General features: G+C 36.5%; 1 protein-coding gene across 1 annotated transcript in view; it reads right to left on the reverse strand.

Moving 5' to 3' along the window:
• The window catches only part of LOC136821056 (uncharacterized), a 41,854-nt gene that overhangs the window by 11,164 nt on the left and 4,591 nt on the right, over nt 1–26,099 (reverse strand). The window contains exons 4-19 of the mRNA XM_067077290.1: nt 22,090–22,107; nt 20,476–20,679; nt 17,149–17,322; nt 16,003–16,056; nt 14,717–15,001; nt 13,589–13,771; nt 12,708–13,022; nt 11,922–12,036; nt 10,883–11,050; nt 9,891–9,997; nt 8,586–8,750; nt 8,075–8,158; nt 7,087–7,182; nt 6,282–6,368; nt 5,432–5,536; nt 1,007–1,069 (exon numbers count right to left, since the gene is read on the reverse strand). Of these exons, the coding sequence (XP_066933391.1) occupies nt 1,007–1,069; nt 5,432–5,536; nt 6,282–6,368; nt 7,087–7,182; nt 8,075–8,158; nt 8,586–8,750; nt 9,891–9,997; nt 10,883–11,050; nt 11,922–12,036; nt 12,708–13,022; nt 13,589–13,771; nt 14,717–15,001; nt 16,003–16,056; nt 17,149–17,322; nt 20,476–20,679; nt 22,090–22,107 (2,223 nt within the window). The remainder of the gene's footprint in view (nt 1–1,006; nt 1,070–5,431; nt 5,537–6,281; nt 6,369–7,086; nt 7,183–8,074; nt 8,159–8,585; nt 8,751–9,890; nt 9,998–10,882; nt 11,051–11,921; nt 12,037–12,707; nt 13,023–13,588; nt 13,772–14,716; nt 15,002–16,002; nt 16,057–17,148; nt 17,323–20,475; nt 20,680–22,089; nt 22,108–26,099) is intronic.

Raw genomic sequence — 26,099 nt, forward strand, 5'->3', positions numbered from 1 at the left:
GTAGCGATTATTTTACATGAGGCGAAAATAAAACAAGTTTTGTTCGTTAGTAGTCGATTAGTATTCAGGGCTTACTTCATACTGTTTGTACATAAAAGTTATCTTTAAAGTTCTATTTTAATGATCTTAAGTTATCAAATTTTCCGGCCGGCCACATGAGAGCTTTTTTTCTTCACCCGCATTCCGGAAACGTTACAATTTTCTATTTTCGGCATTAGGCTTTGATGGCCAAAATATTGAGAACAAGTTAAAAGGACATTTTAAGGCTTTACGGACTTTAAGGCATTTTTGGATTTTATTGTAAAAACTTCTGGATGTCCTTATAAAAAGAGGGTAATGATTTTATAACGCTGGTTCGGCATGAAATTTTCTGTAAATTCCTAACTTTTATTTAGCTTCAAAATAAAAAAAACTTTAACACCTAAATATTTTCACACCTTGAGCATGATGACATTTCTGACTGTGAGGGGTTACAAAAATTGACACTTATTCCAATACAAACTTAACGTTTTAACCATTTATGTTGAACGGTGAAAAAGAATGCGGCTATTATATTATATTCTGTATCGTTTTAACCATTTATTGAGTATTTAGGATAAAATAAGCATTTCCTTTGTTAGAATACAATAGCTTTTTATAAGAACAAAGGAAATTTTCAGTTTTTACTCACTTTGGGCATGATGAGTGACGCCATCAAAAAAAAATTGTCAAAAAATACCTTATATGACTAGGATCTTGAGTGCCAATTTTCAACCAAAAACACCCACTAGATCAAAGGTTAAGGGGTGGTACGTACAGGAACAGCCCCCCTAGTTTGGAACCGCCCCTAAAAGCCTAATAAGAATAGGGTTAGAGGATCTTCAGACCAAATTTTAGCAGATTTTAAAAGCGTTTTGGATGTTTTTAAAGAATTCCCAATACTCAGATTTTGATTTAAATGGTAGTAGGTAAACATCTCAATGTTTTGTCCATTTTCTTTTTGAATTGAAACAAATTAAATTCTTACTATCAGTAGGTAAATTGGCGTCTTGTTCATAATTCGGCACCATCCTCGGCTTAAGAATCGAATCTAAAACAGAAAATAAGATTAAAGGTTTTATTTTTACATAAGTGTTCCCGTTTCATATCAGACACGTATCTCATATCAGGATAGTGTCTGCCTATTGTTATATTGTGCTGATATTAAAGCTAAAAACTGTTTTACTTTTCCTCTTTTTGACCAATCTTGCTCCACATCTGTATCAATCCAATATGAAAAAGCTTGTAAATTAAGATTGATGAGTAAGCAAACAATTTCACTCTTATGTAAAGACAAAACCTTTAAAGGACAGACATGCATATATTATACACCTTTTCGACCGTAGCCGCCAATTGCCGCGCGGGCATTTTTTATCCGTTTTATCACCCTACAACCGTCCCAGCTTTTTTTCTCAACTATAGACAATAGAAAAAGGCTTAAAAAAAGGATTGGATCGAGTTTAGGGGGAAATTAAATAATTAAGTGGCACGCGCCTGACCACGCGATTACGGTCGAAGAGGTGTATTGACGCATATTCTAACATTTGTCTAAGCAGCATTTTGAAACGAAAGACATTTTTCCTTTTGATTTGATACTTCTTCTTTGTGAACATGAGTTGTGTGATTGTTTTGTATACTATCAAAAATAAGCATGCATAACTCAAGGCCCGGCGGAACAACCATAAAAGTGGGGAGGCTGAGGGCTCAAAATGAGATAAACTTCACTAGGAAGTTGAGAAAAAATCTCATCTGCTCAAAATTGGGGAGGCCTCATCCTCCCCAGCCTCCCCGCTTACGCTGGGCCTGAACTCCCATTTCAATTTTACAAAAAAATACTAAAACAATTAGCGGACACTTCAAGGGTTTTGCTTTCCATTAAATGGTGCCCGTATCTTCAAATAGTCAACGAGTAGTGGCTATTAAAAACGTCTGCTGAAAACGGACCTGTCCGCTTGTAGATTGCCCCAAAAATGCTGGTGTGGAAATGAAGCGGTATATCTATGGTTACGTAAGGTCTTAAATTCAAATTTTGACCATCGCTTTTTAGACGAGCTAAGAGTTTGTGGTCCACTAAAAGTATAACCTGTTAAGTATAAAAAAAGTAACTTTTTGAAAGGAAAATAGTAGAGCTGTTGAAATTCAAAATGAGACATTTGGTTACATGATTTATATTGGAAATACTAAGGCATATATCAGGGATTTTTTCAAGCACTTTGAGCTACTACCGTTTTTGTATAATTAGATTGAGTTTCAGAAGCGTCACAAAACGCGAGCGAAGCGAGCGCAATTTATAGCTGGGGGTCTGGGGGCGCTGGGGTTCTAGGGGGCGGAGTCCGCTAAAAAATTTTTTTACTCCAAATTTGGCCCAGGATTGCTTTAAACAAGAACAAAACGTGAATACATTAACACCGCTTAAGTGAAAATAGAAAGATTTTGGCCCATTTTACGCCGGTCCTTTTAACGCCGGCCCTTAATCACGCCACGCACGAGCCCAAAAATAACGCCAATAAGGGCGGCCGGCGTAAAAAGGGCAGATTAGGTAAATAGAAAGAGTTGTGGCAAAAGCGAAAGAAGGAATAACAACAAATCTGTTTTTAATGAAAAAATCTACAAAAGAATTTACAAGTAATAATGAGGATTCTCTTAAAAATTCATTTCATCAAGAACAAATCTCACATACACCCCGCTGTCTCTTACTCTATTCTTTATCGAATTATGCGTGTTTCAAAGATCACTTTTATCAAATCGCTTCTTCGTAACTTTTAAGAGTGTTTCAAAGATCACTTTTATCAAATCGCTTTCTTCGTAACTTTTAAGAGTGTTTCTAGGATCGCTTTAATCAAATCGCTTATTCGTAATTTTTCGTAACTTTGAGAGTGTGTCTAATTCACTTCTATCAAATCGCTTTCTTTGTAACTTTTAAGAGTGTTTCAAAGATCACTTTTATCGAATCGCTTTTTTCGAAACTTTTAAGAGTGTTTCAAAGATCACTTTTATCAAATCGCTTTCTTTGTAACTTTTAAGAGTGTTTCTAAGTTCACTTTTACCAAATCGCTTTCTTTGTAACTTTTAAGAGTGTTTCAAAGATCACTTTTATCGAATTGCTTTTTTCGAAACTTTTAAGAGTGTTTCTAAGATCACTTTTACCAAATCGCTTTCTTTGTAACTTTTAAGAGTGTTTCAAAGATCGCTTTTATCGAATTGCTTTTTTCGAAACTTTTAAGAGTGTTTCTAAGATCACTTTTATCAAATCGCTTTCTTTGTAACTTTTAAGAGTGTTTCAAAGATCACTTTTATCGAATTGCTTTTTTCGAAACTTTTAAGAGTATTTCTAAGATCACTTTTATCAAATCGCTTCTTCGTAACTTTTAAGAGTGTTTCTAGGATCGCTTTAATCAAATCGCTTATTCGTAATTTTTCGTAACTTTTATGAGTGTATCTAAGATCGCTTTAATCAAATCGCTTTTTTGTAACTTTTAAGAGTGTTTCTAAGATCACTTTTATCAAATCGCTTTATTCTTTGTAACTTTTAAGAGTGTTTCTAAGTTCACTTTTACCAAACTAACCACTTTCTCTATTACTGTAGCGAGTATTGTCCCAAGGTCACTCTTATCTATAGCTTTACGTGTAACTTTCAAAAGCTAGCTTCTTAAAACGAGGTTAGAAAATATATTCAGCTAGTTGAAAAATTCTGACGAATGAATGACCGAGAGGATTTTAAGTTTTATCGACTGGATTTGATTTCAGTCGGACATAATGTCCGATTGCAGTCCTGCATTGTCGAAAATAATAATAAAGAATTTCAATGAGTGGGACAGGGGTATCTATACCAAACTTCATTTTTTATTAGGTTATTCTAATACAGGTTTTCTCTAAAAGATTATTCGTGGTAGGACAGGGGTATCTTCAAAGTATTTCTTTTAACTTTAAATAGTCTGATTTTGTTTTTCAAATGTTTTGACTTTCTAGACGGAATGAAGATTTGATTTGAAAAGAAAAGTTCCTGAAGTTTCGTTATACCTCATCGACCCCGAATAGTTTTTTAAAGCAATTTTGCTGTAAATCTGTAATGACTTTTATTTCAATTTCGACCCCTTCTATAAAGTTATCATTTTGAAAAAAACTTTAATGAAAGAAGTAACTCAATAAGTAGATTCATTCCCCGTTCCAAAAATCCAAGTAAATGCGAAATAAATGTTCTTAGAAAACTTATCCCATTAAAATCCATTTGTTGCGTATGTTAAACCGTTTGTGACGAACGGTTTTTTGAATGATTCTTTAAAAGCATTCGCGGCAAACGGAAAAGCATTCTTCGCGTACGGTTTCATATCTCAAGTTTTCGTAAGCGTTCTTCACAAACGGTTTTCTTTTTAGACCGTTCGTCACAAACGGGTTAAAAAGCATAAGCGTTCGTCGCGAACAGTTTCAATAAAACTTTTTTGTAGAGCGTTCGCGAAGGATGCAAAAGCATTCCATTCGCTGCGAACGGTTAACCTGTTCGTCACGAATGGAAAGGCGTCCGTGTGTCCGAATCGAACGGTTTCTGACCCAGTAGTGTTGTCTTTACTCTATACTGATTAAAAACAAACAATTGGCGTTTCTGAGAAAATTGCTTTGAAACATTTTTTTTGTAAATTTTTTTTTATATTTCGGATTGAGTTTCATAACTCAATCTTGGATTGAGTATTTTTGCCGGTATACGGTAGTAAAAAAGTGCTTAGAAAAATCCCTGATATATATTCACATTCAAATCAACATTTCGAAGGGAGAGAGCAATATACTATAGTTTATAAATCTATCAATACCCTTAAAGCGTAAGGAGACTACGTTCCGGGGGGGGGGTACTAGATTTGCGAGTTGACGGGTATGTGGTGCTTGACTTTCGACCCTTGGACCCTTAGCGGGACTAAAAAGGAAGAAAAATTGGACAACTTGCCTAGGTAACCCCTACCCCTTCCCCAATGAGAAAATGTTGCATCAATATATATTACTTCGAATATTTAGACACGTTATGACGTCATCTCTTCCTGGTGAACTTGAACCCATTCTCCTATAGCTTTAAGGTTAATAGCACCGACCTTTGTATATCCCTGGACCAAGCTATATCCGCCATCGTTGAGCGGAGTTTTTTTTGAATTGGTACCCGTAAAGCAGCCATTGCAGTGTTCAAAACTAACGTCTACCGGCGCTACATCATCAAAAATTTTCCATGGCAAGTAGATCTAGCGCTCTCGATGCATTTACACCGCTATTGAGTAGTGCCGCCATTAGGGTACCACTTTTCAAAAAAACTCTGATCAAAGATTTTGCTTGGCCGGGATTGAGAAGCTTGGTCCAGGGTATATAAAGGTCAGTGTTTAATAGGTGTATTGAACGAGGTGCACGGCAAATAAGAATAAGAAAGTTCACTCACCAGGGAAAAATTTGACACAAACAAACTTGTGCACGATAGTTGCATTGTCACATGCGGATGTAGATGTGAACGAGTCAGTGGCAACATCGTAATAAGTACATTGGCCTGAAGTAAAGAATAGAAATTGAAAGATTTTTTTTCAACGAGTGCCGATTTAGAAAAGGTATTACAAACGAATTTATGTATGTATGTACCCTTCTAAGAACATTTTATAAGAAACGATCATTACAAAACAATACAAAAATAAGAACAATTTAAGAACAAAAGCTGAGTCTTGAATTGCTAAATTTTAAGCAGTTTAATAGTCAAAATAGTAGATATTGGGATTAAACCTATTAAATTAACCCTGGATTAAATCTATTCCAGGCTTTATTTACGTTACTGATGACTGCTAGAGAATTATCTGGCACTATCGTAGCATCAAAAAGCTGATAATGAGCAGAGGGCGAGGCTCTTATAAAAAAAAGGGGAAATTGAAGAGAAAATACATTACACTAGCCTGTACCACCCCGCCCGCAGGCGTTTTTTATATTTTGAAAAAACTTGCCATGTGTCAGTTAACGAGATTCTGTATCTCAGTTTGTCCCAGTTTTCTGGGACAAAATCCTAAAAAGTGCTCTTTTGAAAACTGAAAGATACCATTGCATTGACGCGTTAAATGTAACGTCACTTTAGTTGAGCCTAGATTGAATGCTAAAAATAGTTACGCTCCTCCGCATAGAAGTTCAGAGTTTTGTGGAAAAAAGTGTGAGACACGGAATGTTGCCTAACCGTAACAGACCGAACTTCGCGTTATCTTTTCAGTTAGCGAAGAAGAGTTTGGTACAGGCTAACATTACACATACCATACCATTTTGTTTTTCAACCCAATATGTACCGTCCGGTAAATCGATTGGTTCAAAATCGCTTTCATCAAAATCGTACAAAAAGTACATTCCTAAAGAAAAAAATAACGAGGGTTGTGAGAGAAAGATGTGTTGGAGAAAGGAGGCTGTCGATTATCCGACAGTACCCTGCTGGCACACAACGTTAATCCAACGTTATATGGACGTTAGGGACATTAGATGGACGTCAAAACAACGTTGTGTGCCAGTTGAGTATGTACTGCCTCAGTAAGCTAGGGCATTTTAAGGCTTTTTATGGACTCTAAAACACGAAATTTCGTAGGAAATTGCACAAAAATATCCACAAAATGGTGAAATATAAGGCTAAAAACTAAAAAAAGTTAAGAACATTCGAAGAGCTTCAAAATGTTTGGATGTTCTTATAAAAAGAAACGTGCAGTACAGGTATTTGGCAATGAACGTGCTACTGGCTAAAAAATAGTATTAGTAATAGTATAGTATGTTCATCTGGTGGCTGTCGGCGGAGCCGGGAGTGAGGGAATCTATCCCCTTTTCTATTTGCACTAGACCTGGGAGATTGAATGCTGAGGTGGAGCGCCATACCTACTCTCAGCTCCTAGTAACTTACCGCCTAGATCAGATTACCCAATCTAAGCTACTCATCTGCTGAGTTGGCAGTGACCGGGGATCGAACCCACAACCCTTAGATTGTAAGGTGAATGCTGTACCGACTGAGCTACCCGGTCACAAAATAGTATTATGGTGAGTTGTCTTTGCTTAATGGTGCCATTTTAAAAACGACTCTGGTACCTTGAGAACAAGTGTCAACAGCTGCTTCAAAGTGTGCACTTTCGTAAATTTTGTAACATTGATTATCTGCAGTTACACCAGTACACTCTTCATCAGCTAAGGTTGGAATAGTGAGAAAAAGGTTCGTTTAATTCGTATTCGTCTCTATCTTGAAACAAAAGTACTCATATGAAAGCAGGTATGCGGGATAAATTGGTCAGGAAAAGCTGATAAAACTTTCAAGAGATGACTGAAATTTATTCCTGACCAATTCCCCACAAATGATATGTACATAGCTTAGACGAAGGTTCAAATTTCCTTTATATTAGGTGAGAAGGTTAAAATAGAATCAGTGGTGCAAAAAGCAATGAACTGACAAAAAGACTAAATAAATAACTTTCTTCATTGTAAAAATATTATTTCATCCTCGTTAAAAATTGGGGAAAGATGTCACCATATAATTTGAGGATCTCACATGTAATTGTGAGGAGAGCATCAATTTATGAGCCCTGAGCATTATAATTACTACTCACCACTCGTTAAAATTAAGTATGCAATTTTCCATGTTACACTTTACATGATAACATGGACTTACAATTGGCTCCTTTTTTTAACCCTATACTAACTTGAAACATACTCAACAGTCCACTGAAACAGGGCCCTATATTGGCGGAATTATGTGACTTAGGTAATCCTGAAAGATCTTCATCAGGTAATCGTAAAAAGAGAACTAAAGGACTGGGTACGAATTAAGGCTGGTCTCCACTTGCGCGCGCTTCAACCGCTCTTTTTCGAGCAAAACTTCCATTCTATTGGTCAAAAGAAAAATAAAGCAACTCCATTGGCGCGATCTGACGTAACGGTTGAAAAAAGTTGAAATGTGTTCAACTTTTCTTTCGAGCGCGCGCTGCATTTTTATGACGTCATCTTTTTTCAAGCAAAAATGATTAAAACCAAAAAGTGCGATTGAAGCGCGCGCAAATGGAAACCGACCTTTTCGGGATCTTACTTGGTCTCTTATTGGTGCATACGGCGTGTGCTTGGTTACAAGAGCTTGAGCCACCATTTTTTGTGATACAAACTGCATCTAGATCTATAATATAAGAAATCTAGAAATATAGGATATTATGTTGATGATTGGTGTTGCCATGAAGTTGATATAGACATTGGATAAACAACGCATTGACCATTTCACAGCCGAAATAAATTATGGGTAATCAGGACTGGTTACGCTCTAGTAACGACTTCCGGTTGGCTAGACGTAAAGATTCCCCTGTCATTTCGCGACTCTTGTACCCCCGGGGTTCTTATAAGATCGTTCTTAGAAAAAGGGTGTATTTTCTAGAGTTTTTGTCATAATTGAGCCTCTCTATCTACATCTATACATGGCGTATTTTTGGTAAAAGTATACCCAGCTGGCACACAACGTTGTTTCAACGTTCATCTAACATTATTTGGACGTTGTGAACGTTAGACAAACGTTAAAACAACGTTGTGTGCCAGCTGAGTACTGTTCTTACTATGATTTAGGACAATGTATTCTTTAATTCCTATTGAATATCCTGGCATTCTTTTGATTTGGTCAACATCTCGATCCAATGTGCTCATATATAAATCTTTCCCCATGTCATTACAGGCTTCTTCAGCTTCAGTCTTTACGTGTTTTTGTGATGTGATTATATCATCTGAAGAAAAGAATAAAACAAATAGATAAAGGGTCATACCCATTGAGTTTGAACCCCGAAGGGCTAGAGTAGAATGTGTAGAATCTCCAACCTTTAGCAGGAAAGAAAAAGTGAAAGTACTTATTTCCCATCCAGAACGCGTCTAGAACGAAGGATTGTATCCAGCGGTTCCTTTGTTTTCGAGGACTGACTTTCAGTCCGGCGTTTGCGTTCTGGATGGGAAATAAGTGGCTTCGTTTCTCATCCAGGAGTCTCGAGTCTAGCCCTTCGGGCTCGGAAGGCAATGGTCATACCAATAGAACGTCAACCTTAAACAGGCTTTTTTTATAATAACAAAATATTTATAAGAAGATAAAGCATCGATGGCCAAAATGTTAACAACAAATTAAGACCATTTGAAGGCTTTTTGGACTCCAAAACACCCGATTTCTTAGGCAAATGGACAAAATTTCGCATAAAATGGCGAAAATAAGAACATGTTAAGAACATTTTAGGCTTAATTTCAGGATGATTTTCCCCACTAAGTTAAGAATAACTATGATGAAATTTGTTTTTATTTATCTGTTGTTATTTCGCTTGACCCTGCTATAGATTTCACAGCGAGAGGTCTTCTAAACCAACTTCCGTTTAAGTGGATTTTTGGGTCCAGAAGTGATATTTTCAGGATTCATCCAAAAGAGCAGCTATCTAATCTGGGGTATCAGCTCATCGAAAGGGTGACTTTCTTTCCTCTCCCATGGGAATACGCCCACTTCTCTAGTGCTTAAGTCTTGGTGGCCGCCGATTGGTAACCTGATAACAGATTAGAGTTTTCTTGACGCAACACGCTGAAACTCCTAAAAACGCTAAAAACTATATTTTTGCCCACGTCTTTATAGTTTCAGCGCACTGGGCCACAAAATATGGAATCTGTTATCATCATATTACCAATCGCAATCGGGAGAAAAAATAATCATAATACCTGGTATTATGTCTCCATAATTTCATTTCAATTTTTTACTGATGATGGTGATCGGAAGACACCGAAACGTCTAAATATATGTTTTAAATTTTATTCAAAAAAATGAAAACGCTTGAAGTTCTGTGCTTGAACTTCACGTTGAAAATATTCAGGAGGATCAATCAGTCTAATAATAATACCTTGTATTTTCCGTTCACAATAGAAAGGTTTGGTCGTGTTAAAGATTTCATCCGTTTCAAGCACATTTCCGTCTTCGTAATAAAATACGGACATCCGCCCATTTATGCTAGTAGAAAAAAAAAGGAATCATTTATTGTGTTATAGTAGATTTTTGCTAATTCGAACTTCCATTATTCGAATCTTTCTATAATTCGACATTATTCCTAGACAAACAAAGACAAACCCTCTAATACTTTCTATAATTCGAATCTCTCTGTAATCCGAACAAATTAAATTTCCCCTTTCGAGTTCAAATAAGCAAATGTCAACTGTATCTCAAAAATAACCTGAAAAATTCAACGGAAAACTTTGATTGACTTGCCGTTGGATGAAGTTAATTGAAATGTTAGGCAATTATCGCACAGTCGATGTCCTCGACTCTGATCGACTTTCAAGGAAATATTCATCGGAATAATTAAGCGTATCAAATAGTAGAACATTGAATTAGAGCGTCAACTGTAATTTGGTAGGGTACCCTGCGAGAGGCTGGCTTTTCTATTTTGGTGATAAAAAGTAACCTGACCAGTGGCACCTTCCCGTACGCCTTTTAGCCCAAGTCACCTCGAAGTGAGTTTAGCCCTCAAAATAATTATATTTTGTTAGTTATGTTTATCGCTTTGACTTTCGGTGGTGAATGTACCCATTTGTCCTCAGATGCCTATTCGAACAGTCCAATTAGTCTATTTCATAGGATTCGCGTACATATGTTACATGCTTTTTTCTATCTTCAATTTAAAGGGAAAATATGCACAAATTTGTGCAAATTTCCCTTCGAGAAAGACGTTGAAAAAAATTGAGTTTCTGTCATCATTCAATTGACTTGGAATTCTTTTCTATTGTTGTTGCCTTTGAAAACTCAACTTGCAAAAGAAAAAGTTGATTACTTCAATGGCGTAGAAAAATATCATGTACTAAATACATGAATCCTATGAAATAGGATAATTCAACTTACTTTTGTTTGAAGAAATATACATCAAACGGCAACACGATATTCGGATCTTCACCGGTGACCAGTTCAACTTGAAGATAGGTTTCGTTATGTCTTGAAACACCCAACCATGTCGTACTGTAGTTGGAATTGCATTGTTCTCTTAAGATGGGTAAATCAGCATTGTAAAGCCTATGAAAAAATATTGATATTTTCAGAGCAAAAATTACCCGTAAATTAAGTGCTTAGTAACTATAAAACCTTCTATTTTTTTCAATCCCCGGTGGACCTTATTAGGATCCCCACGGTTATAGTGTAAGGTGTTCATGCAGGCTATACTTTTAACTCTTTAACGACTGCGTCTTTTTACTTGCCGTGCCTAAATTACCACGGCTTTTTAAACTGACAGTTCTTGAAATACCTCAGAAATTAACGCAAAAAAGTTAGTTTTTAACGATAAATTTAGAAATCCAAAATCAAAGCTGGACTGGATTTTTTTATACAATGACTTTTTTTCAAAACCGGCGGTATTTTTGGCACGGGGCGCGATGACTGGGTATCTCGTCATCAGTATTTTTGACACGAAACGCGGTTGTCAAACGATCAAAAAAGCAGTTTTAAGGTCGAAATGAATTATGGGTAATCAGACCGATGCACTTTACCGGTAATACCTTTGGGTCTAAAAATCTAGGTAGTTATATAAAAGGGGTTTTTTGTACACAAACCCAGTATATACGGCTTATTTAAAAATTCATTGCCGTAGAGGGTCTGTTGTCATTCTCTTTTCTCATTTGAGATTTTTTAAACCGACCGCTGCGATGGAGTGTTGGCGAGAGAGGGGAGACGACGAGACGTGTTGCTATTTATAAATCATACTTCATCGTAGAGGTCCCTGTACGGGAATTTTTTTATCAAACAGACAATGCGCACAGCGTTTATTACGAAGCGACAAACGTGAGATACACTCTGGTACAGAGTATGGAAAGCGCAACCAGCCGTTGATTACACGAGATTCATTTCGACTGTGACAGCCTATAAACAGTAGCAGAGTAAAACAAATTACCTGCAATGTCTTCTTGCATCGTGCCAATTCAACGGGAAGTCGACATACTTTCGACACGTTCCATTTGTAATAACAAACCCTTCTTCTTCTTTACATGAATAAAATGCTTCAATGTCTGGAAAATAGAACAATAAACAATATATACTATCAAGGTTCTAATTTGAGTAAAGAAAACGATTTAAGTTAATTTCATACTCAAAGTTTCACGCCATCCAGGATGGCAATCTTCAGTGAAATAAACGTTCTATAAAAATCTACAATTTAATGTCTTCTTTAATGACCAGGCAAAATTTTCAGAAAGGGTCCATTTAAGAGCATATGTCCGTCGTTTAGCAATGGTAGTCACCTACGGTTTGAAAGTAAACTTTAGCTAGTTTTTGTATTCGAACTAATTCGAAGGAGACGGTTTAAAGCAAAGTTGACATGCTCGATGACGGTAAAAACACAAAAATACCGTCATCTGTTAAGGTATGCAAAGGTGATATAGGGCCGTACATCAACTATCAACTTTGTTGTGTGTCGACTTCAATATCCTCTGATGCTTAAACTCGCTTTTGTTGAACACGATGGAGGATATATACAACTTTTCAACCGTTACCGCTAATCACCGCACAGGTATTTTTTGTCCGTTTCACCACCCTAAAAACCGTCTCAGTCTATTTTTCGCACCTATAGACAATAGAAAACGGTGTAAAAAAAGGGATAATTAAATGATAGAGTGGCATGGACCTGATCGCGCGACTACGATCAAAAAGGTGTATTACAGTTTATATAAAATAAAGTTACCTTTTCTTTCGCACACAAATGGTAATTTAGTGGAAGCCATTTCATGCTGAGCGATGCAATCTTTTTCTTGTGTATCAACATTATACTTCACAAAACCACACCCTGACGCTAAAGATTTGGATGCAAGAACCTCCAATGATCTTGACAACCGTTTAAAGATGACAGGAGTGAAGAATCGATCATTTTTCAATAATACTGCATTGTATTGTTGACAATATTGATTAGATTGTAAAGGGCTTAATGAGAGATCGAAATACTTGTAATAGTATTCAGTGTTTGGATGGTAAGTCCAACCGGATGACACGTGTAATTCCACTAAAATGAAAACAATTGTACAGTCGATTCTCTCTAAAGTTGAACCTCTTCAAAGTCACCTTAATTCGATCAAGTTTTATGATACCTTCAGTTAACAATGCCTTATATATAAACCTCCATTTCTCGAAATTTCTTTCATTTGATCAAATTTGTTCCCCGTGCGGGCTCGAATTTATTTATTTGCACTTTTGACGAAAGCGGAGTGATTTGGAATAAATTACGTCACGAACATCACTTGCATCATATTTAAACAATTACCATGGTGATTATGTCCATTGAGACATTAAATGATTTTTTCATACATAGAAAGTATTTTAATAAAATCTGCTGGGAGTTAATCACTATGGCAATAATTTCAAAACGAGGCAAGTGATGTTCGTGACGTGACGTAATTTATAAAAAATATCTATAGCCAGCAATTCTGACCCGCAAAATCGAGGACGGTAAAAGTGCTGACTAACAGTCATTTAAAATTTAGTCAAATTAGAAATTAGAACCTCTTAATCGCAGAAGAAACACACATACATAAACTCTCGTATTAACTGGTCATCACGCTCTAAGCTTACCTTCGTTAGGTATACACTCCATGCCTTGAGTGATGGTGAAAGTGGGATGAGTAGTTTCTTGGTGATAGTAGAGAGTGTTATTATCTTTCGAAAATACGAGTGATTTGATGGTTTTTTTGAATGTGTTTGGCATACCCCAACGTTTCCAATGTCGACGAACTTGTACACCATTTGATGAAATATCTAAAAAATACAGTGCCGTCTTCTGAACTCTAACCTCTATGACTCGAGAGTCTCCTTAACTTGATCAAGTTTTATGGTTCCCTCGATTTAACCATGTGTTATAATTCTTACTTCATAACTCGAAATTTCCTTAAGTCTAACAAGTTTGTGGTTCCCTGTGCGTTTTTGAGTTATAGAGACTACCACTTTAATTCAAAATGATAGGTTGACACCAACCTCCGAGCAAATCCTGATTACACCACTCATGGCAAGTTTTTACTTAGACTATGCTATAGTATAAGACAAATCACTATCTAAGGTTTTTTTGCCGAAAAGAGTTTACAGTCGGTAGAGTTTGGCAGTCTTCGAAACTCTCCGCCGCCGATCTTTTGTCTGTTACCATCAGAACGCCACACCGCCATATTTCCCCACCTTTTCTAACGGACGATAACATCGTATAGTATTCACTCCGTGGTCGTGTCCTCGTATGTCTTAAGGTTTTGGTTGAATATTAATTAGAGTACAGTTATTGGCTGTAATACAAAAATTACACCAATAGTAAATAAACAATACACTAGAACTTGGACGCTTTCATTTTCATTTTCAGACAATGCACAGTTTGAATGTTTTGGTTGAAAGAGGATGCAAAAACCTCCCATTCGCCGCACCCGTTAAGAGAAGATTCTTGTTCTGGCAGAATGAATGATAAGTTAGGCGAGACCAATTTAATTAATTGTTTTACGGGCCCAACCGACCCTGAAATTCCAAAGATAGAATTAATAAAAAATTGATTTTGGCAGTACATTTTTATTTTCATTGCTTTACTGACTGACGTTCAAGTTAGTTTTGACCCGCAAAATCGAGGACGATAAAAGGCCTCCGTTAGTTAGGATCTAGACAAATGAAAAATTAAACATATAAACTAAACCAAAAATTGACAGTTAAAAATTGCATAAACAGACTTACTTCGGTATAATTTGAGTGATATCAGTTGGTGAGTACCAAACTCAGATGTATCAAGACCAGAATAGAATTTAATATTTTCTAATGGTTGTTTAATACTGCTGAGAGAGTTTGTTTCTGTGGTGAAATGACCGTTAGATTCATGACAACAGTCTTGGCGATCGGGCCTGTCCGTCAGTACAAAATCACCATCGGCGTTGTTAATGATACATTTAACATCCGATGATGGAGCATAGGTGGGATCCAGTTCGTTTCGTTTGACGTAGAGCACATAGTCATGATTCCAAGCTGGTTAGAGAAAGAACAGTTGAATAATCTATCTGGAACTCGATGTAGAAATTCTCTTCGGAAACTCTGATGACTCAGTTGGCACACAACGTTGTTTCAACGTTTTTCTAACGTTATGTGGACGTGGTTGAACGTCGAAACAGGAGAATTTACAACATCTGGCAGGATTGAAACCACGTCAAGTATCTTGCAGTGGCGTGAACCTGAACCCCAGCCCTCGTTTTCAGAGATGGTCAAATCCAACCAAAATATTTCAAGCGCGAGGGACAGTGAGCATGACTGGGGATGCGGCATATCAAAGGCCGACTTTCAGAGAAACATTACGTCATAAATATCAAGATACGAAAAGGTTAAAACGTGCGAAATAAGGTCATATATACACGAAGAGTCTAAACATCAAAACCGAACTAAGTCCCCAGGCCCATAAGAAGTATTTTCATTTTGAGGGGGCAAATTAAGAAATATAAGAGTTTATTTATTTGCACTTTTGACAACGGCAAAGTGATTTGGAAAAAACTTCGCAATTTAAGGTGTATAGATCGCTGGAAAACGCATCCAATTAAAGGATTACGTTCAAAATGAAGCCATTAACACAAGATTTTTCACAGCTTTTGAAAAAACTTTTTTTTATTGAGGGGGGGGGGGCAACAGAAGACCTCACAATTATTGAACGATTGGCAATCAAAGAATTGTGCAAGAGAGCAAATGGGCTCAATGCTCAAATGAAAGACAGAAACATTAAATTTAAAGTCAGGGGAAGCCCCAGAACAAAACTTTACCTAAAGAAAATTGTAACAACAAGCGATTGTAAAAAGACAGGTTCTTAGAGGCCCACGGCGTGCCTTGAACCTCAATCCTTTAATAAATAAATAATAAATAAATAAATAAATGCCCCTGTGCACCCCCCCCCCCCGGTTGCTACGGGCCTGAGTCCCAACCACTCTACTTTCAGTTTCAGCAAAAGCAGAAAACATGTGGTGCCATAAAACTATTTTACTTACTTAAAGAACCACGATAATTTTCAAGCATGTCTCCTTTATCGTTGAAGCATTGTTCTAAAACATCAAAAGTAAATCAATTCAAGGCAGCCTTAAGTCAATGCTTCATAGAAAATAAAATTTGCACTAAAATTTAGGACTTAAGGCTGTTTATGGTTGATATATTATGGAGCATTCTAAATTCTTATTTTTTTTTTGAATTGCAAAATACACCTCTTTCTTATTAAGGCCGTTTTTGGAAAGCGTGCATGCTGAAATAGGGGGTTATGGTCTTAAAGTCAATTTTCGAAAAAATGGACTTATGTCTGTCTTGAATTGACACGGCGAAATGGATGAAGGTAAAGTTCGAAAATAAAAAGCACGTGGAAAAATTTTAAGAACTTTTTCCATAACGCCAAAGCAAATTTTATTTCAATAAATTATGGACCTAATTTAGAAATCTGGGAATGTGAGACTGGAACCTACTTTTTTTGTCAGTTTTCATTTGTTCCTGGATTTAAATCAACAATACTTAATTAACGTAAATACAATTCAGAAATAAATACTGGTTGAATAAGTAGAGTAAATAGATGATAATCAATGAAAAAACCCAACAAAATGTAGACCTAACGGTCGACTGGAACCTATCAATTTTTACGGTAATTAATTAACAAGTGAAAAGAATGAATCAAAATAGTCTGCCATCTTTGCTGAAAGTAGGTCACAGTTCGGTACCGGCAATTTGTTCAACCAAGCTAAAAAAAACCTGAATGGCGCGAACTGACGAGGCGAAAGATAGGCTTGATGGATCAAATTGCCGGCACCGAACAATGGTCTACTTATCAAAGATGGCGAATTATTTTGATTCAGCTAGGGACGGAGTAGCTCTATCTAGTGTTTTATATAAGATATCTGTGGGCCAACCTACAAAAAATCAGCTGTTGTAGAAATGACGTACATACAATGGACTTTTGAACTTCTATTTGAATCTTTCTATATTTCGAACTATTTTTGAATCCTCATCAAAATAAAAAAAAATCATAAAATACTTTTAAAATTTGAATCTTTCCTTCGTAATTCGAAAAAAAATTAATTTTCAATTCTAGCTCTTATTGGCGAGAACTGTAATCTCAAAAACGCATTGCAGGAAAGCGTAAAGAAAATACGAACCATATTGAAACAGATTCTCTGTAGAGTTACAGGATGCCACTGTTAATTTTGGAACACCATTACTATATTCTTTGTGAGAAAGACAAAGGTTCGGTGTTCCGCTGTCCATGATAGCCACACGGTTATTTCCCGGTGAAAGTTGAACCAATGACATTTGTGTAGCCAATGAGGGATCTTTAAATGAATGAAAAACAATCGTTAAAAAATTCGTTTTAACGGTAAGCTATCCCAGCTGGCACACAACGTTTTTTCGACGTTTATCTAACGTTCACAACGTCCATATAACGTTAGATGAACGTTAAAACAACGTGTACCGGGTACCCCTTTCTAAAAACAACAACAAGAAGCCCGTTGGGCGTGAAGGCCCAGCGAAAAGTAACGTGTTGAAAACGACCGTGCAAAACAGCAAATGCATGACCCCGTTGACATGGATCAAAGTGAAGACAGGAAAAAAAAATTCAAAATCACCGCGGTACTTCTCATTGGTTAGACGCTTGAAATTTTATTGAATGGTCTCCTACCAACCGGGCCTACACAGGCGCAGGTTCAACTTTCCAATAAAATTCTAGCCTGTGTATCCAGACTCAAAATTTCAGAAAAAAAAATCTTATCTGGTGTAACTAAAAATGTCGGGTACAGTTTGTTTGATACTGCCTGTGAGTGAACCCTTGTTGACAGACTATCAAAATCCAGGCAGACACACATAATTAACTTACCATATAACCTCTTTTACAAACTCAAAAAACTTTCAAAACTACTTTAAACTACATCAAAACATCAGCCACATCAGGCCACATTTTAAAAAGACTCCTTTCCATTTTGTTTAGAAATGAATCTGTGTTTTCATTTTCATTTGTTCATCTTTTTTCACAAGGTCAGCTTTTTCCATAAATTATGCGCGCCCATAGAAAAATATAAAAAGATCCCCCGAATATTCTGCTTAGTGAGTGGGCGTTTTTTAACGAATTAGGTGCACTCACATATGCAGGGAGAAATATCCCTGCAGGCATGTTAGTTGGACCAGACCGTAAACAAGAAAAATGATCTTTAAAGAACTAGACGGTAAAATAGTTTTTACGGTCTGCATATACAAGCTAATAAAATTCATGTGGTTAATGTGAGTTAACAGTTAATGCGAAGATCCAGAAATGACCATTTTCACTGTACATGCCTTGCAACCATGAGAAATGTTCAATCTAGTTTGAATTTACCCATGAGCTGCATTTTAGTGCCATTAAAAGATTCCAGAATTAGTTTATATACTTTGAATAATTACCATCAACTGCTCCAACTTGGGACTATCTTAAAAAACATGGGACGGCAATTCGGCCACCATTTCACCGAACTTCCAAAGTCATTTGATTTGAGTTAAGGAAAGGCGTATTTAAAAATACACGATTTCTCTTTCGATTTTACAGTAAGTGAAAATACAGACCAGATATGCAACAGTCCCATGTTTCGACCAATCGTCCCAAGTTAGAGACGGTTGACGGTATGTGAGTCGAGTTTGAAAAATCAAGCCACCGACTGTTTAATGCGACAGATCCAGAATTGACCATTTTATTTGATGTGTAGAATCATGAAAAAAGTCCCAATCTTGTTAAAGTTTAAACATGAGCTGAATTTTAGTCTCCGCTAACATATTCCAATAATCAGATTTGAAAAATCAAGCCACCGCACCAATCGTCAAACGAGACAGATCCAGAAATAACCATTTTCACGCGTAGCCTCATGGAAAAAGTACCAATCTTGTTCCAATTTACACATGAGCTCCATTTTAGTGTCCATTACCAAATTCCAGAATCAGTTTACTTTTAATAATCATGTGTTGAGTTTGAAAATCATACCACGTCCCACCAGCCACTGTCAGACTGTACTGACCGTTGTTAGCGACAGATCCAGAAGTGACTGTTTTCTTGTGTAGTATCAAGGAAAAAGTTCCAATCTTATTCAAATTTACACATGAGCTGCATTTCAGTTTATTTATTTCTATATCAGAAGCTATTATTTCCTAAAAATAAAGTCTTTTCGAAAGCAATAAACTAAAAATAAAAGTAATTTTAAGGTAGAATTTTCACTCATAAAACTTTATGAAAACTTGAGCAAAGACTATAAGATATGGCAGAATGTTGAAAAAGGTTTATAAAAGAAAATCATTACAAAATATCTTTGGTTTAAAAGTCTCTTGACCACTATAGCAAAGAAAATGTTCAAGAAAGTATGAATCAACCTCCTCGCTTCGACCGCCATCTTATTTTGTTTTGAAATTTGTTTTTGAAGGAGCGCGAAATCAGAAAATATATCTTTTATAGCCAGTATCCGACTTTAGCAACCTATTCCCTCTCCAAACGGCAAAATTAAAAAGTGTGTTACTATGGTTTCAAGCGCCGTTTCTACCAAAACGGACGGACAGACAGCGGAAGGACGGAAAGTTGCAAATGAAAGGCCCTATCGCTAGCGCTGGGCCAAAAATAAAAAAAAAACAGTAAGGGAATTTTCCAACATCCAATATCCATTTTATTTAAAGTCTCTTTTTACCGATTTTTTTCTATTTAAAAATAATAATTTGCTAAAATTTGATCTCTTGTTGGTTTTCGAAGATTGATGGTCCTCACATGGCCATCATGCTCCAACCCTAGCATGTCAGATTTTGAATTCTAGTTACACTCTAAAGTTGTTTTATGTTTTTTGATAAAATACCAAGACTTGTAGTCGGATAAGGTAAAAAACTCTACTGTGTATTTGTTAGTCTCATCGATATTGAGCGTAAACTGGTAAGTAGAGACATAAACAGTGTCTGGAAAAAGCGGGACATCTCATAATCTGTATTGATTATTATAGAAGTAATGCTCAGTTTCTTTTTGAAAAGCCCATTTTTGTGCATTGAAACGGCATACTGGAAAAGCGAGAGGCTAAAGAGGGAGGCGAGTGGCTAAGAACGAAAGTGGGAAACGGGAAACTGAAAGTGAAAGGGGGACGCGGTAGGATAAAAACGAAAGTAGGAGGCAGGAGATTAAAAACAAAAATGGAAAGTGGGAAGCGGGAAGCTAAAACGAAAGTGGGAGGCGGGCGGCTAAAATAAAAACAAAGGTGAAAGGTGGGAGGCGGAAACGAAAATGGGAGGAAGGAGGTTGAAGACGAAAGTGGGAGGCGGGAGGCTAAAGCGAAATGGGAGGCAGGAGGCTAAAAATGAAAGTGAGAGGCAGGACGCTACAACCGTAAGTGGATTTTTTACCTTCTCCGGATTCGCTGTAAAATCCGTTCCATCCCGGACACAGCTATAACTCCCACATTCAAACAGGATTGTTGTATAAACTAAACTCTTACTATTGTCAAAGTTGATCCAATAATTTCCGTCATCATTCATAGTTTTAACACTGCCAATAGTATCGAAAATCTTCTCCTTTGTGTTACTTCTTTCAAATATCATAGTTTTGTTGTTTTCACAACAGTTTAGCGTTGGCGAAACCTCTAAAAATCGATCATTACTTGATAAACTCCAACATTGGCCTTCATTTGTTCTTAATCCATCTAGAAATAGATGACACAAAAAGAGTGAAAATAAGAATAGTGTAAGTTGGTAGATTCTAACACACTAGCAATGTGGAGATGGATTTCTCCCAATTCACCGTCTCTGTCCAGTCAGTAGACAAGAATTCACTTCCAGCTCTACCGAGTCCTCGGATTCCACATGGACCCGTAGCTCAATGGTAGAGCAAATGCCCGGGAATGGCATGGTTGTGAGTTCGAGTCTCGCCGGATCCGTTGGCTTTCCAACGGTTCTGGTGGCTGGTCAGAAGACAACATGAGAGCGACTGTATTCACTTCATTGTGAAAATAAGAACCAATTCAATTCTGTTCAATTCGTGACATTACTGCGTTTCTCCTGGCGTAAAACTGCAAAGACGTGAAAAATAAGCCAGCGTTGACTCCGCTGTCAGGAGAGAACTTTGAAACGAAATCTAACAACATTCAAGACAATGCCCGTCTTGATATTGCTGCTAGGGGATTTTGGATTCCTGGGAAGAAAAGGATGGCACAAAAAAGTGAAAATAAGAACCAAAGATATTTGTTTCAACTTTGGTTGATTTATTCTCTTAGAGTTTTTGTACACCCCTTTCAGCCAGCCCCATTAAAACTTCTTTCTGCTTACAAATTTTTACGAAACCTTTCTCTAAGGAAGTAGTTTTCGTAAAATTGGCCATATTTGTGATTTTCTGACGTGAAAGTTAAAAAACAAGCTGGATACTGATTGAACCTACCTTATGATGAAAGTTACATAGAAATAAGAAGAAAATTTACAACAATCAGTCAGAAAATATACCGTTAGTGAAAATGCACATTAAATTTCTTCAAAAATCGAGCTTTATCACATTTAAGGTATTGCCATTTTGCCACATTTGCAAAACTTCACGAAAAAATATCAAATACAGCTCAAGAGATTCAAGAAAAACCGTTTCTCCGGCAAAAAAAACAGCTGTTCAGATGATTTTTGGAAAATTCCAGGTGCAAAAATAAATTATATTGAAAATTGAATCATGCTTCAACCAAACAATCCAATGAAAATCTGCAAAAACGGCGATTTCCGGCATATTTCCGTCATTTTTCGACCGGAAAGTTTTCTCAAAAATCCGACTCAGCCATGTTTTGGGCATCGCTAATCTGCATCTTTGTGCAAAAAAATAAGAAAATATAATGATATAATCTCCAAGAAATGCCAAAAAACAGTCTTTTGGCTTATTTGCAGCACTTTTGGCCGGGAAATTTTTTATTCAAAAATCAGGCTCTGTCACATTTTGGGCATTGCCATTTTGCATCTTTGTGCCAAAAATCAGAAAAAACTAATCAGCCAAAAGAAAAGATGGTAACAGACGGATGAACGGACGAACAAAGGTTAATTTATAGGACCTCCAGGTAGGTCCAAATATAATTTAAACTTACATAAGCTGCCACATCGGACTGAAATAAATAGAAAACAGAAATTAAGTTAGACAACATAAGAATAGTGCAATATTTCTGATCATGACTCAGAAAATTTATTTTAAAACACATGCGGTAGGAATCAAATCGAGTGCTCTAGGATGAGCTGAAGTTTTACTCGTAAAGGCCGCTCTCCACTTGCACGCACTGCGATCGCACCTTTTGTCTCCCATCCTTTTTGCTAAGAAAAAACATTACGCCATGAAAATGTAGCACGCGCTCGAAAAGAAAGTTGAATACATTCCAACATTTTTCAACGTTTCGTCAAATCGCACCAATGGAATTGTTTCATTTCTCTTTTGACCAATAACGTGGAAACTTTGCTCAATATAATGGCTTTTCCAGAAAAAAAATTTATCCCACTGTTGAGGATATTGATTTTTCGAAGTATTGACCCTCCTACTTTATTAGTAAAGACCTCCTGAATATCCACTCTTAAAAATAGGTTCAACCCCCTTGGATATCCTCTCTTATAAAGATGCTTACCCCTGGATATTGTATTTTTTTACTTGAAAAGACACTTTACCCCCCCTCCCTATATGCTCCCTTGAAGATATTTAACCCCCTGGATATCCGATACCCTCGACAGGGCGGGCACGGACTATTTCTGGAAAAGCCCAATCTATATCATCTCTATCCATCAAGCTATATACAAGTGTGGTGGATTATTGGGGTCACCTAGAGTGGTGTTAATACAGCTTTAATCAGAGGCCGTATACCAGAGGTGGTATAGCCTTGAAAAAGGGTGTATACCAGAGGCTCTGTACAAAAGGCAAGGTAAGGGGAGTGAACATCATGGCCCTAGAAAACCTAGACGTCACAATTAAGTAAAAATCGCAAATGACCCGGAATTTTGAACCGACAACCTCCCACACCTTAACGGAATGCTCTCCCTTCTTCTTGCTACAATCATGGTAGAAATATACTAGCCATAATTTTCATTAAAGTGCCACCGCAGAAGAACGATCAAATAAGTTGTTGAATTTGGAAAGAAATGTTACTGATAGCCGTTACTTCTGTTAGAATGGCATCTCATCTGAAGCAAAATTTAGTCTACAAATATTAGAAATTTGTGTCCATCTCATAGATATCTTCTTATAGAGATAAGGTGAAGTTATTTATCTGTTTTCTTTTTGTCATCTCTTTTATTACCAAAATAATGGTATATTATGGTTTGTTTATAGCATACTAAACGCTACTGCACTAAACTGCCATTTTATTGCAATAGTCAAACGACAAGTTTTTAAATGGATAAAAATTTCTAATTTGCGTTGCTCAGAGCGGTTAATAGCTACTTGTGGTTTAAACAGGGAATTTCCCAACAAAAAAAGGAATTTCCCTTAATTCGACTCCCTGAGGTAATAAAAAAAGACATAGAGCTTTGAAAATGGGTAATCAGATGAAAAAAAATCGGAAAAGTGTTTTTAATGATGATAAAATAATAGAAATACAGTCAAGCTAAGAATGTTACCGGTACACCATTTAACCTGAACTAAAATACTGAAAAACGCGCACAAAATTATGAGATGTTTGCCCAACTTCCTTATGCGTGAAGCTATGAATGCCATCCTCGGAAGCTTTAGGCTTCCTGCGGTGGCAATTAAGATTTTTGCGTATTTTAACCTTTTGACATATTTTAAAGGTTTTGTTTTTAAATAAGAGTGATACTAATCAATTTTAATTTACAAGCTTTTTAAATATTTCCCTACTATAGGGGAATATTTGTTAAAACGGCCTTTTTCCGTTTCCATTTTCGATGTTAATGTTTTCTTTATTTGTGCTGCACATTATGACTAGGCTCTTCAGTCACGTGACTAAAAATCCTTCTATCAACATATGGCAGGGGTTTTTACCAGCTTTTCATAAAACAAATGATTGTGTGTAAAGCTCAGAGGGCTGCCTGAGTTTCTCTCGTGTGTGCTGAATTTATTGTCTTTCCCATAAGGAGAAGAAGAAGGGCGGAGAAAGAAGCTGAAACACATGGAAATCCAATCCATTCCTATCTTGACTTGAGAAGAAGGTGAGCATAATTTTTTTTCTGATTTCAATCATGTATATATTGTCTAGATATTAATGGTCAAAACTTGGAAAAGCTTGCACTCTTCTCAGTGCCCCATTTTTAGCCTTGATGCCAGATGCTGAAAAGAAAATATATCATAATAGATGCTATTACTCCCTGTTTACCTTTTTGTATGCTCCCCTCCCTTGTCTGCTTGTATCTTCTGTGCGCTCTCTGGGATCCTTTGGTACGTTTTGTGTGGTCCTTTTTGTACACTACCCATGGTCCTTTTTGAATGCTTTCAGGGTACCTTTTGTACGCTCTCCGTTGGTCCTTTTTGTGTGTTCCTGGGTACCTTTTTGTACGCTCCCCGTGTACCTTATTGTACGTTCCAGTGTATCTTATTGTGCCGTTCCCTGTATACATTATTGTACGTACCCCATGTACCTTATTGTACGTTCCCCAGTACCTTATTGTATGTTCCCCTTGTACCTTATTGTACGTTCCCCGTGAACCTTATTTTATGTTCCCGTCTACCTTATTGTATGTCCCCAGTGTACCTTATTGTACGTTCCCAGTGTACCTTATTATTGTACGTTCCAGTGTACCTTATTGTACGTTCCCTGTGAACCTTATTGTACGTTTCCGGTGTACCTTATTGTACGTTTCTCGTGTACCTTATTGTACGTTCCCCTTGTACCTTATTGTACGTTCCCTGTGAACCTTAATGTATGTTCCCCGTGAACCTTATTGTATGTTCCAAGTGTACCTTATTGTACGTACCCTGTGGTCCTTTTTGTACGTTCCCGTAAACTTCTATAATGGCTCAGTATATATGCATGGCAAACATAGCTCAAACCATCAAGCAGAGTTTCACCCTTTTAAAGTCTTTATTTTTGGGAGATTTCAGCGAATGACCACACATTTGGCATTGATTACTGTAAAGAGATTATTTCCCATTATGAAATTTTGAATTTTTCTTTCCTTTCACATTCAGGTGCCTGGATTACAAATTCAACAAAGTTTGACGACCTCTAAAGCTGACAATACAATGTAACTTGCTGGCAATGATGTAATGATAATGTTGCACATAATGAGAATATGAACAAAGATAAACATTCTTGCACTAATTGAACCAAGGAACTCTATTGTTCCAAGATGTGATTTAATGATCAATGATACAAATGTCATGGAGTTTAGTTTATCAAGACACAAATTTCACAAAAAAGTTTGCTGGAAAGTGTTGTAAATATTTAGCAATACTGTAACTAAATGTGACAATTTCAAGGTTGACAATTTGTATATATCACATGAATACTAATGTAACAGATGTTATGGACTGGAAATCTAAATCTGTAAAGAAGGAGATCCATTTTTAAGTAATTTTTTATTTGTGAATGGTATAATATGGTTGTTTAAAATATTGATGACAAGGAAGTTTTTCATATGAAACTAATGTGTACAACATATTTCGATATCTCCCAAATTCATATTGCCATATTTCCATATTAGTCCCTTAGTAGACAGTCTCAAGATATTTTGGCACTTTCTTACTCAGATGAGTCTTAGAATAATATCAACTTGTAAATCTAAGATTTTATTTCCTTAATGAAGGTAAAAACCAATATTAGTTGAATAAAATACATTTATTTTTGTGTTAAAATGCAGTTATCATTTGCATGCAATTTTTTAACAAGTTTTTAGACTTATATCATATGTGAACATGTCTATGAAATAACGACAATTTTTAGCAGGAATATGGTTATATTTTGTTTTGCATCGGATATTGCTTAATATAAAGGCTTTAATAAATCTAAGTTATTAAGTTGGGGCTTTAGGATAATCTGTGGGGTTTGACTGCGACTACAATCTATGCTCTGAGCTATGGGAGGAAATATTTAACCACATCTTTGTGGCTCTTGTTCACATTGGATCGACACGGATGTGGAGCAAGATTAGACAGAAAAAGGAA

The sequence above is a fragment of the Clytia hemisphaerica genome, unplaced genomic scaffold (genome assembly GCF_902728285.1).
Source record: "Clytia hemisphaerica strain Z4C2 unplaced genomic scaffold, Clytia hemisphaerica genome assembly, whole genome shotgun sequence".
NCBI classification, from domain to species: Eukaryota; Metazoa; Cnidaria; class Hydrozoa; order Leptothecata; family Clytiidae; genus Clytia; species Clytia hemisphaerica.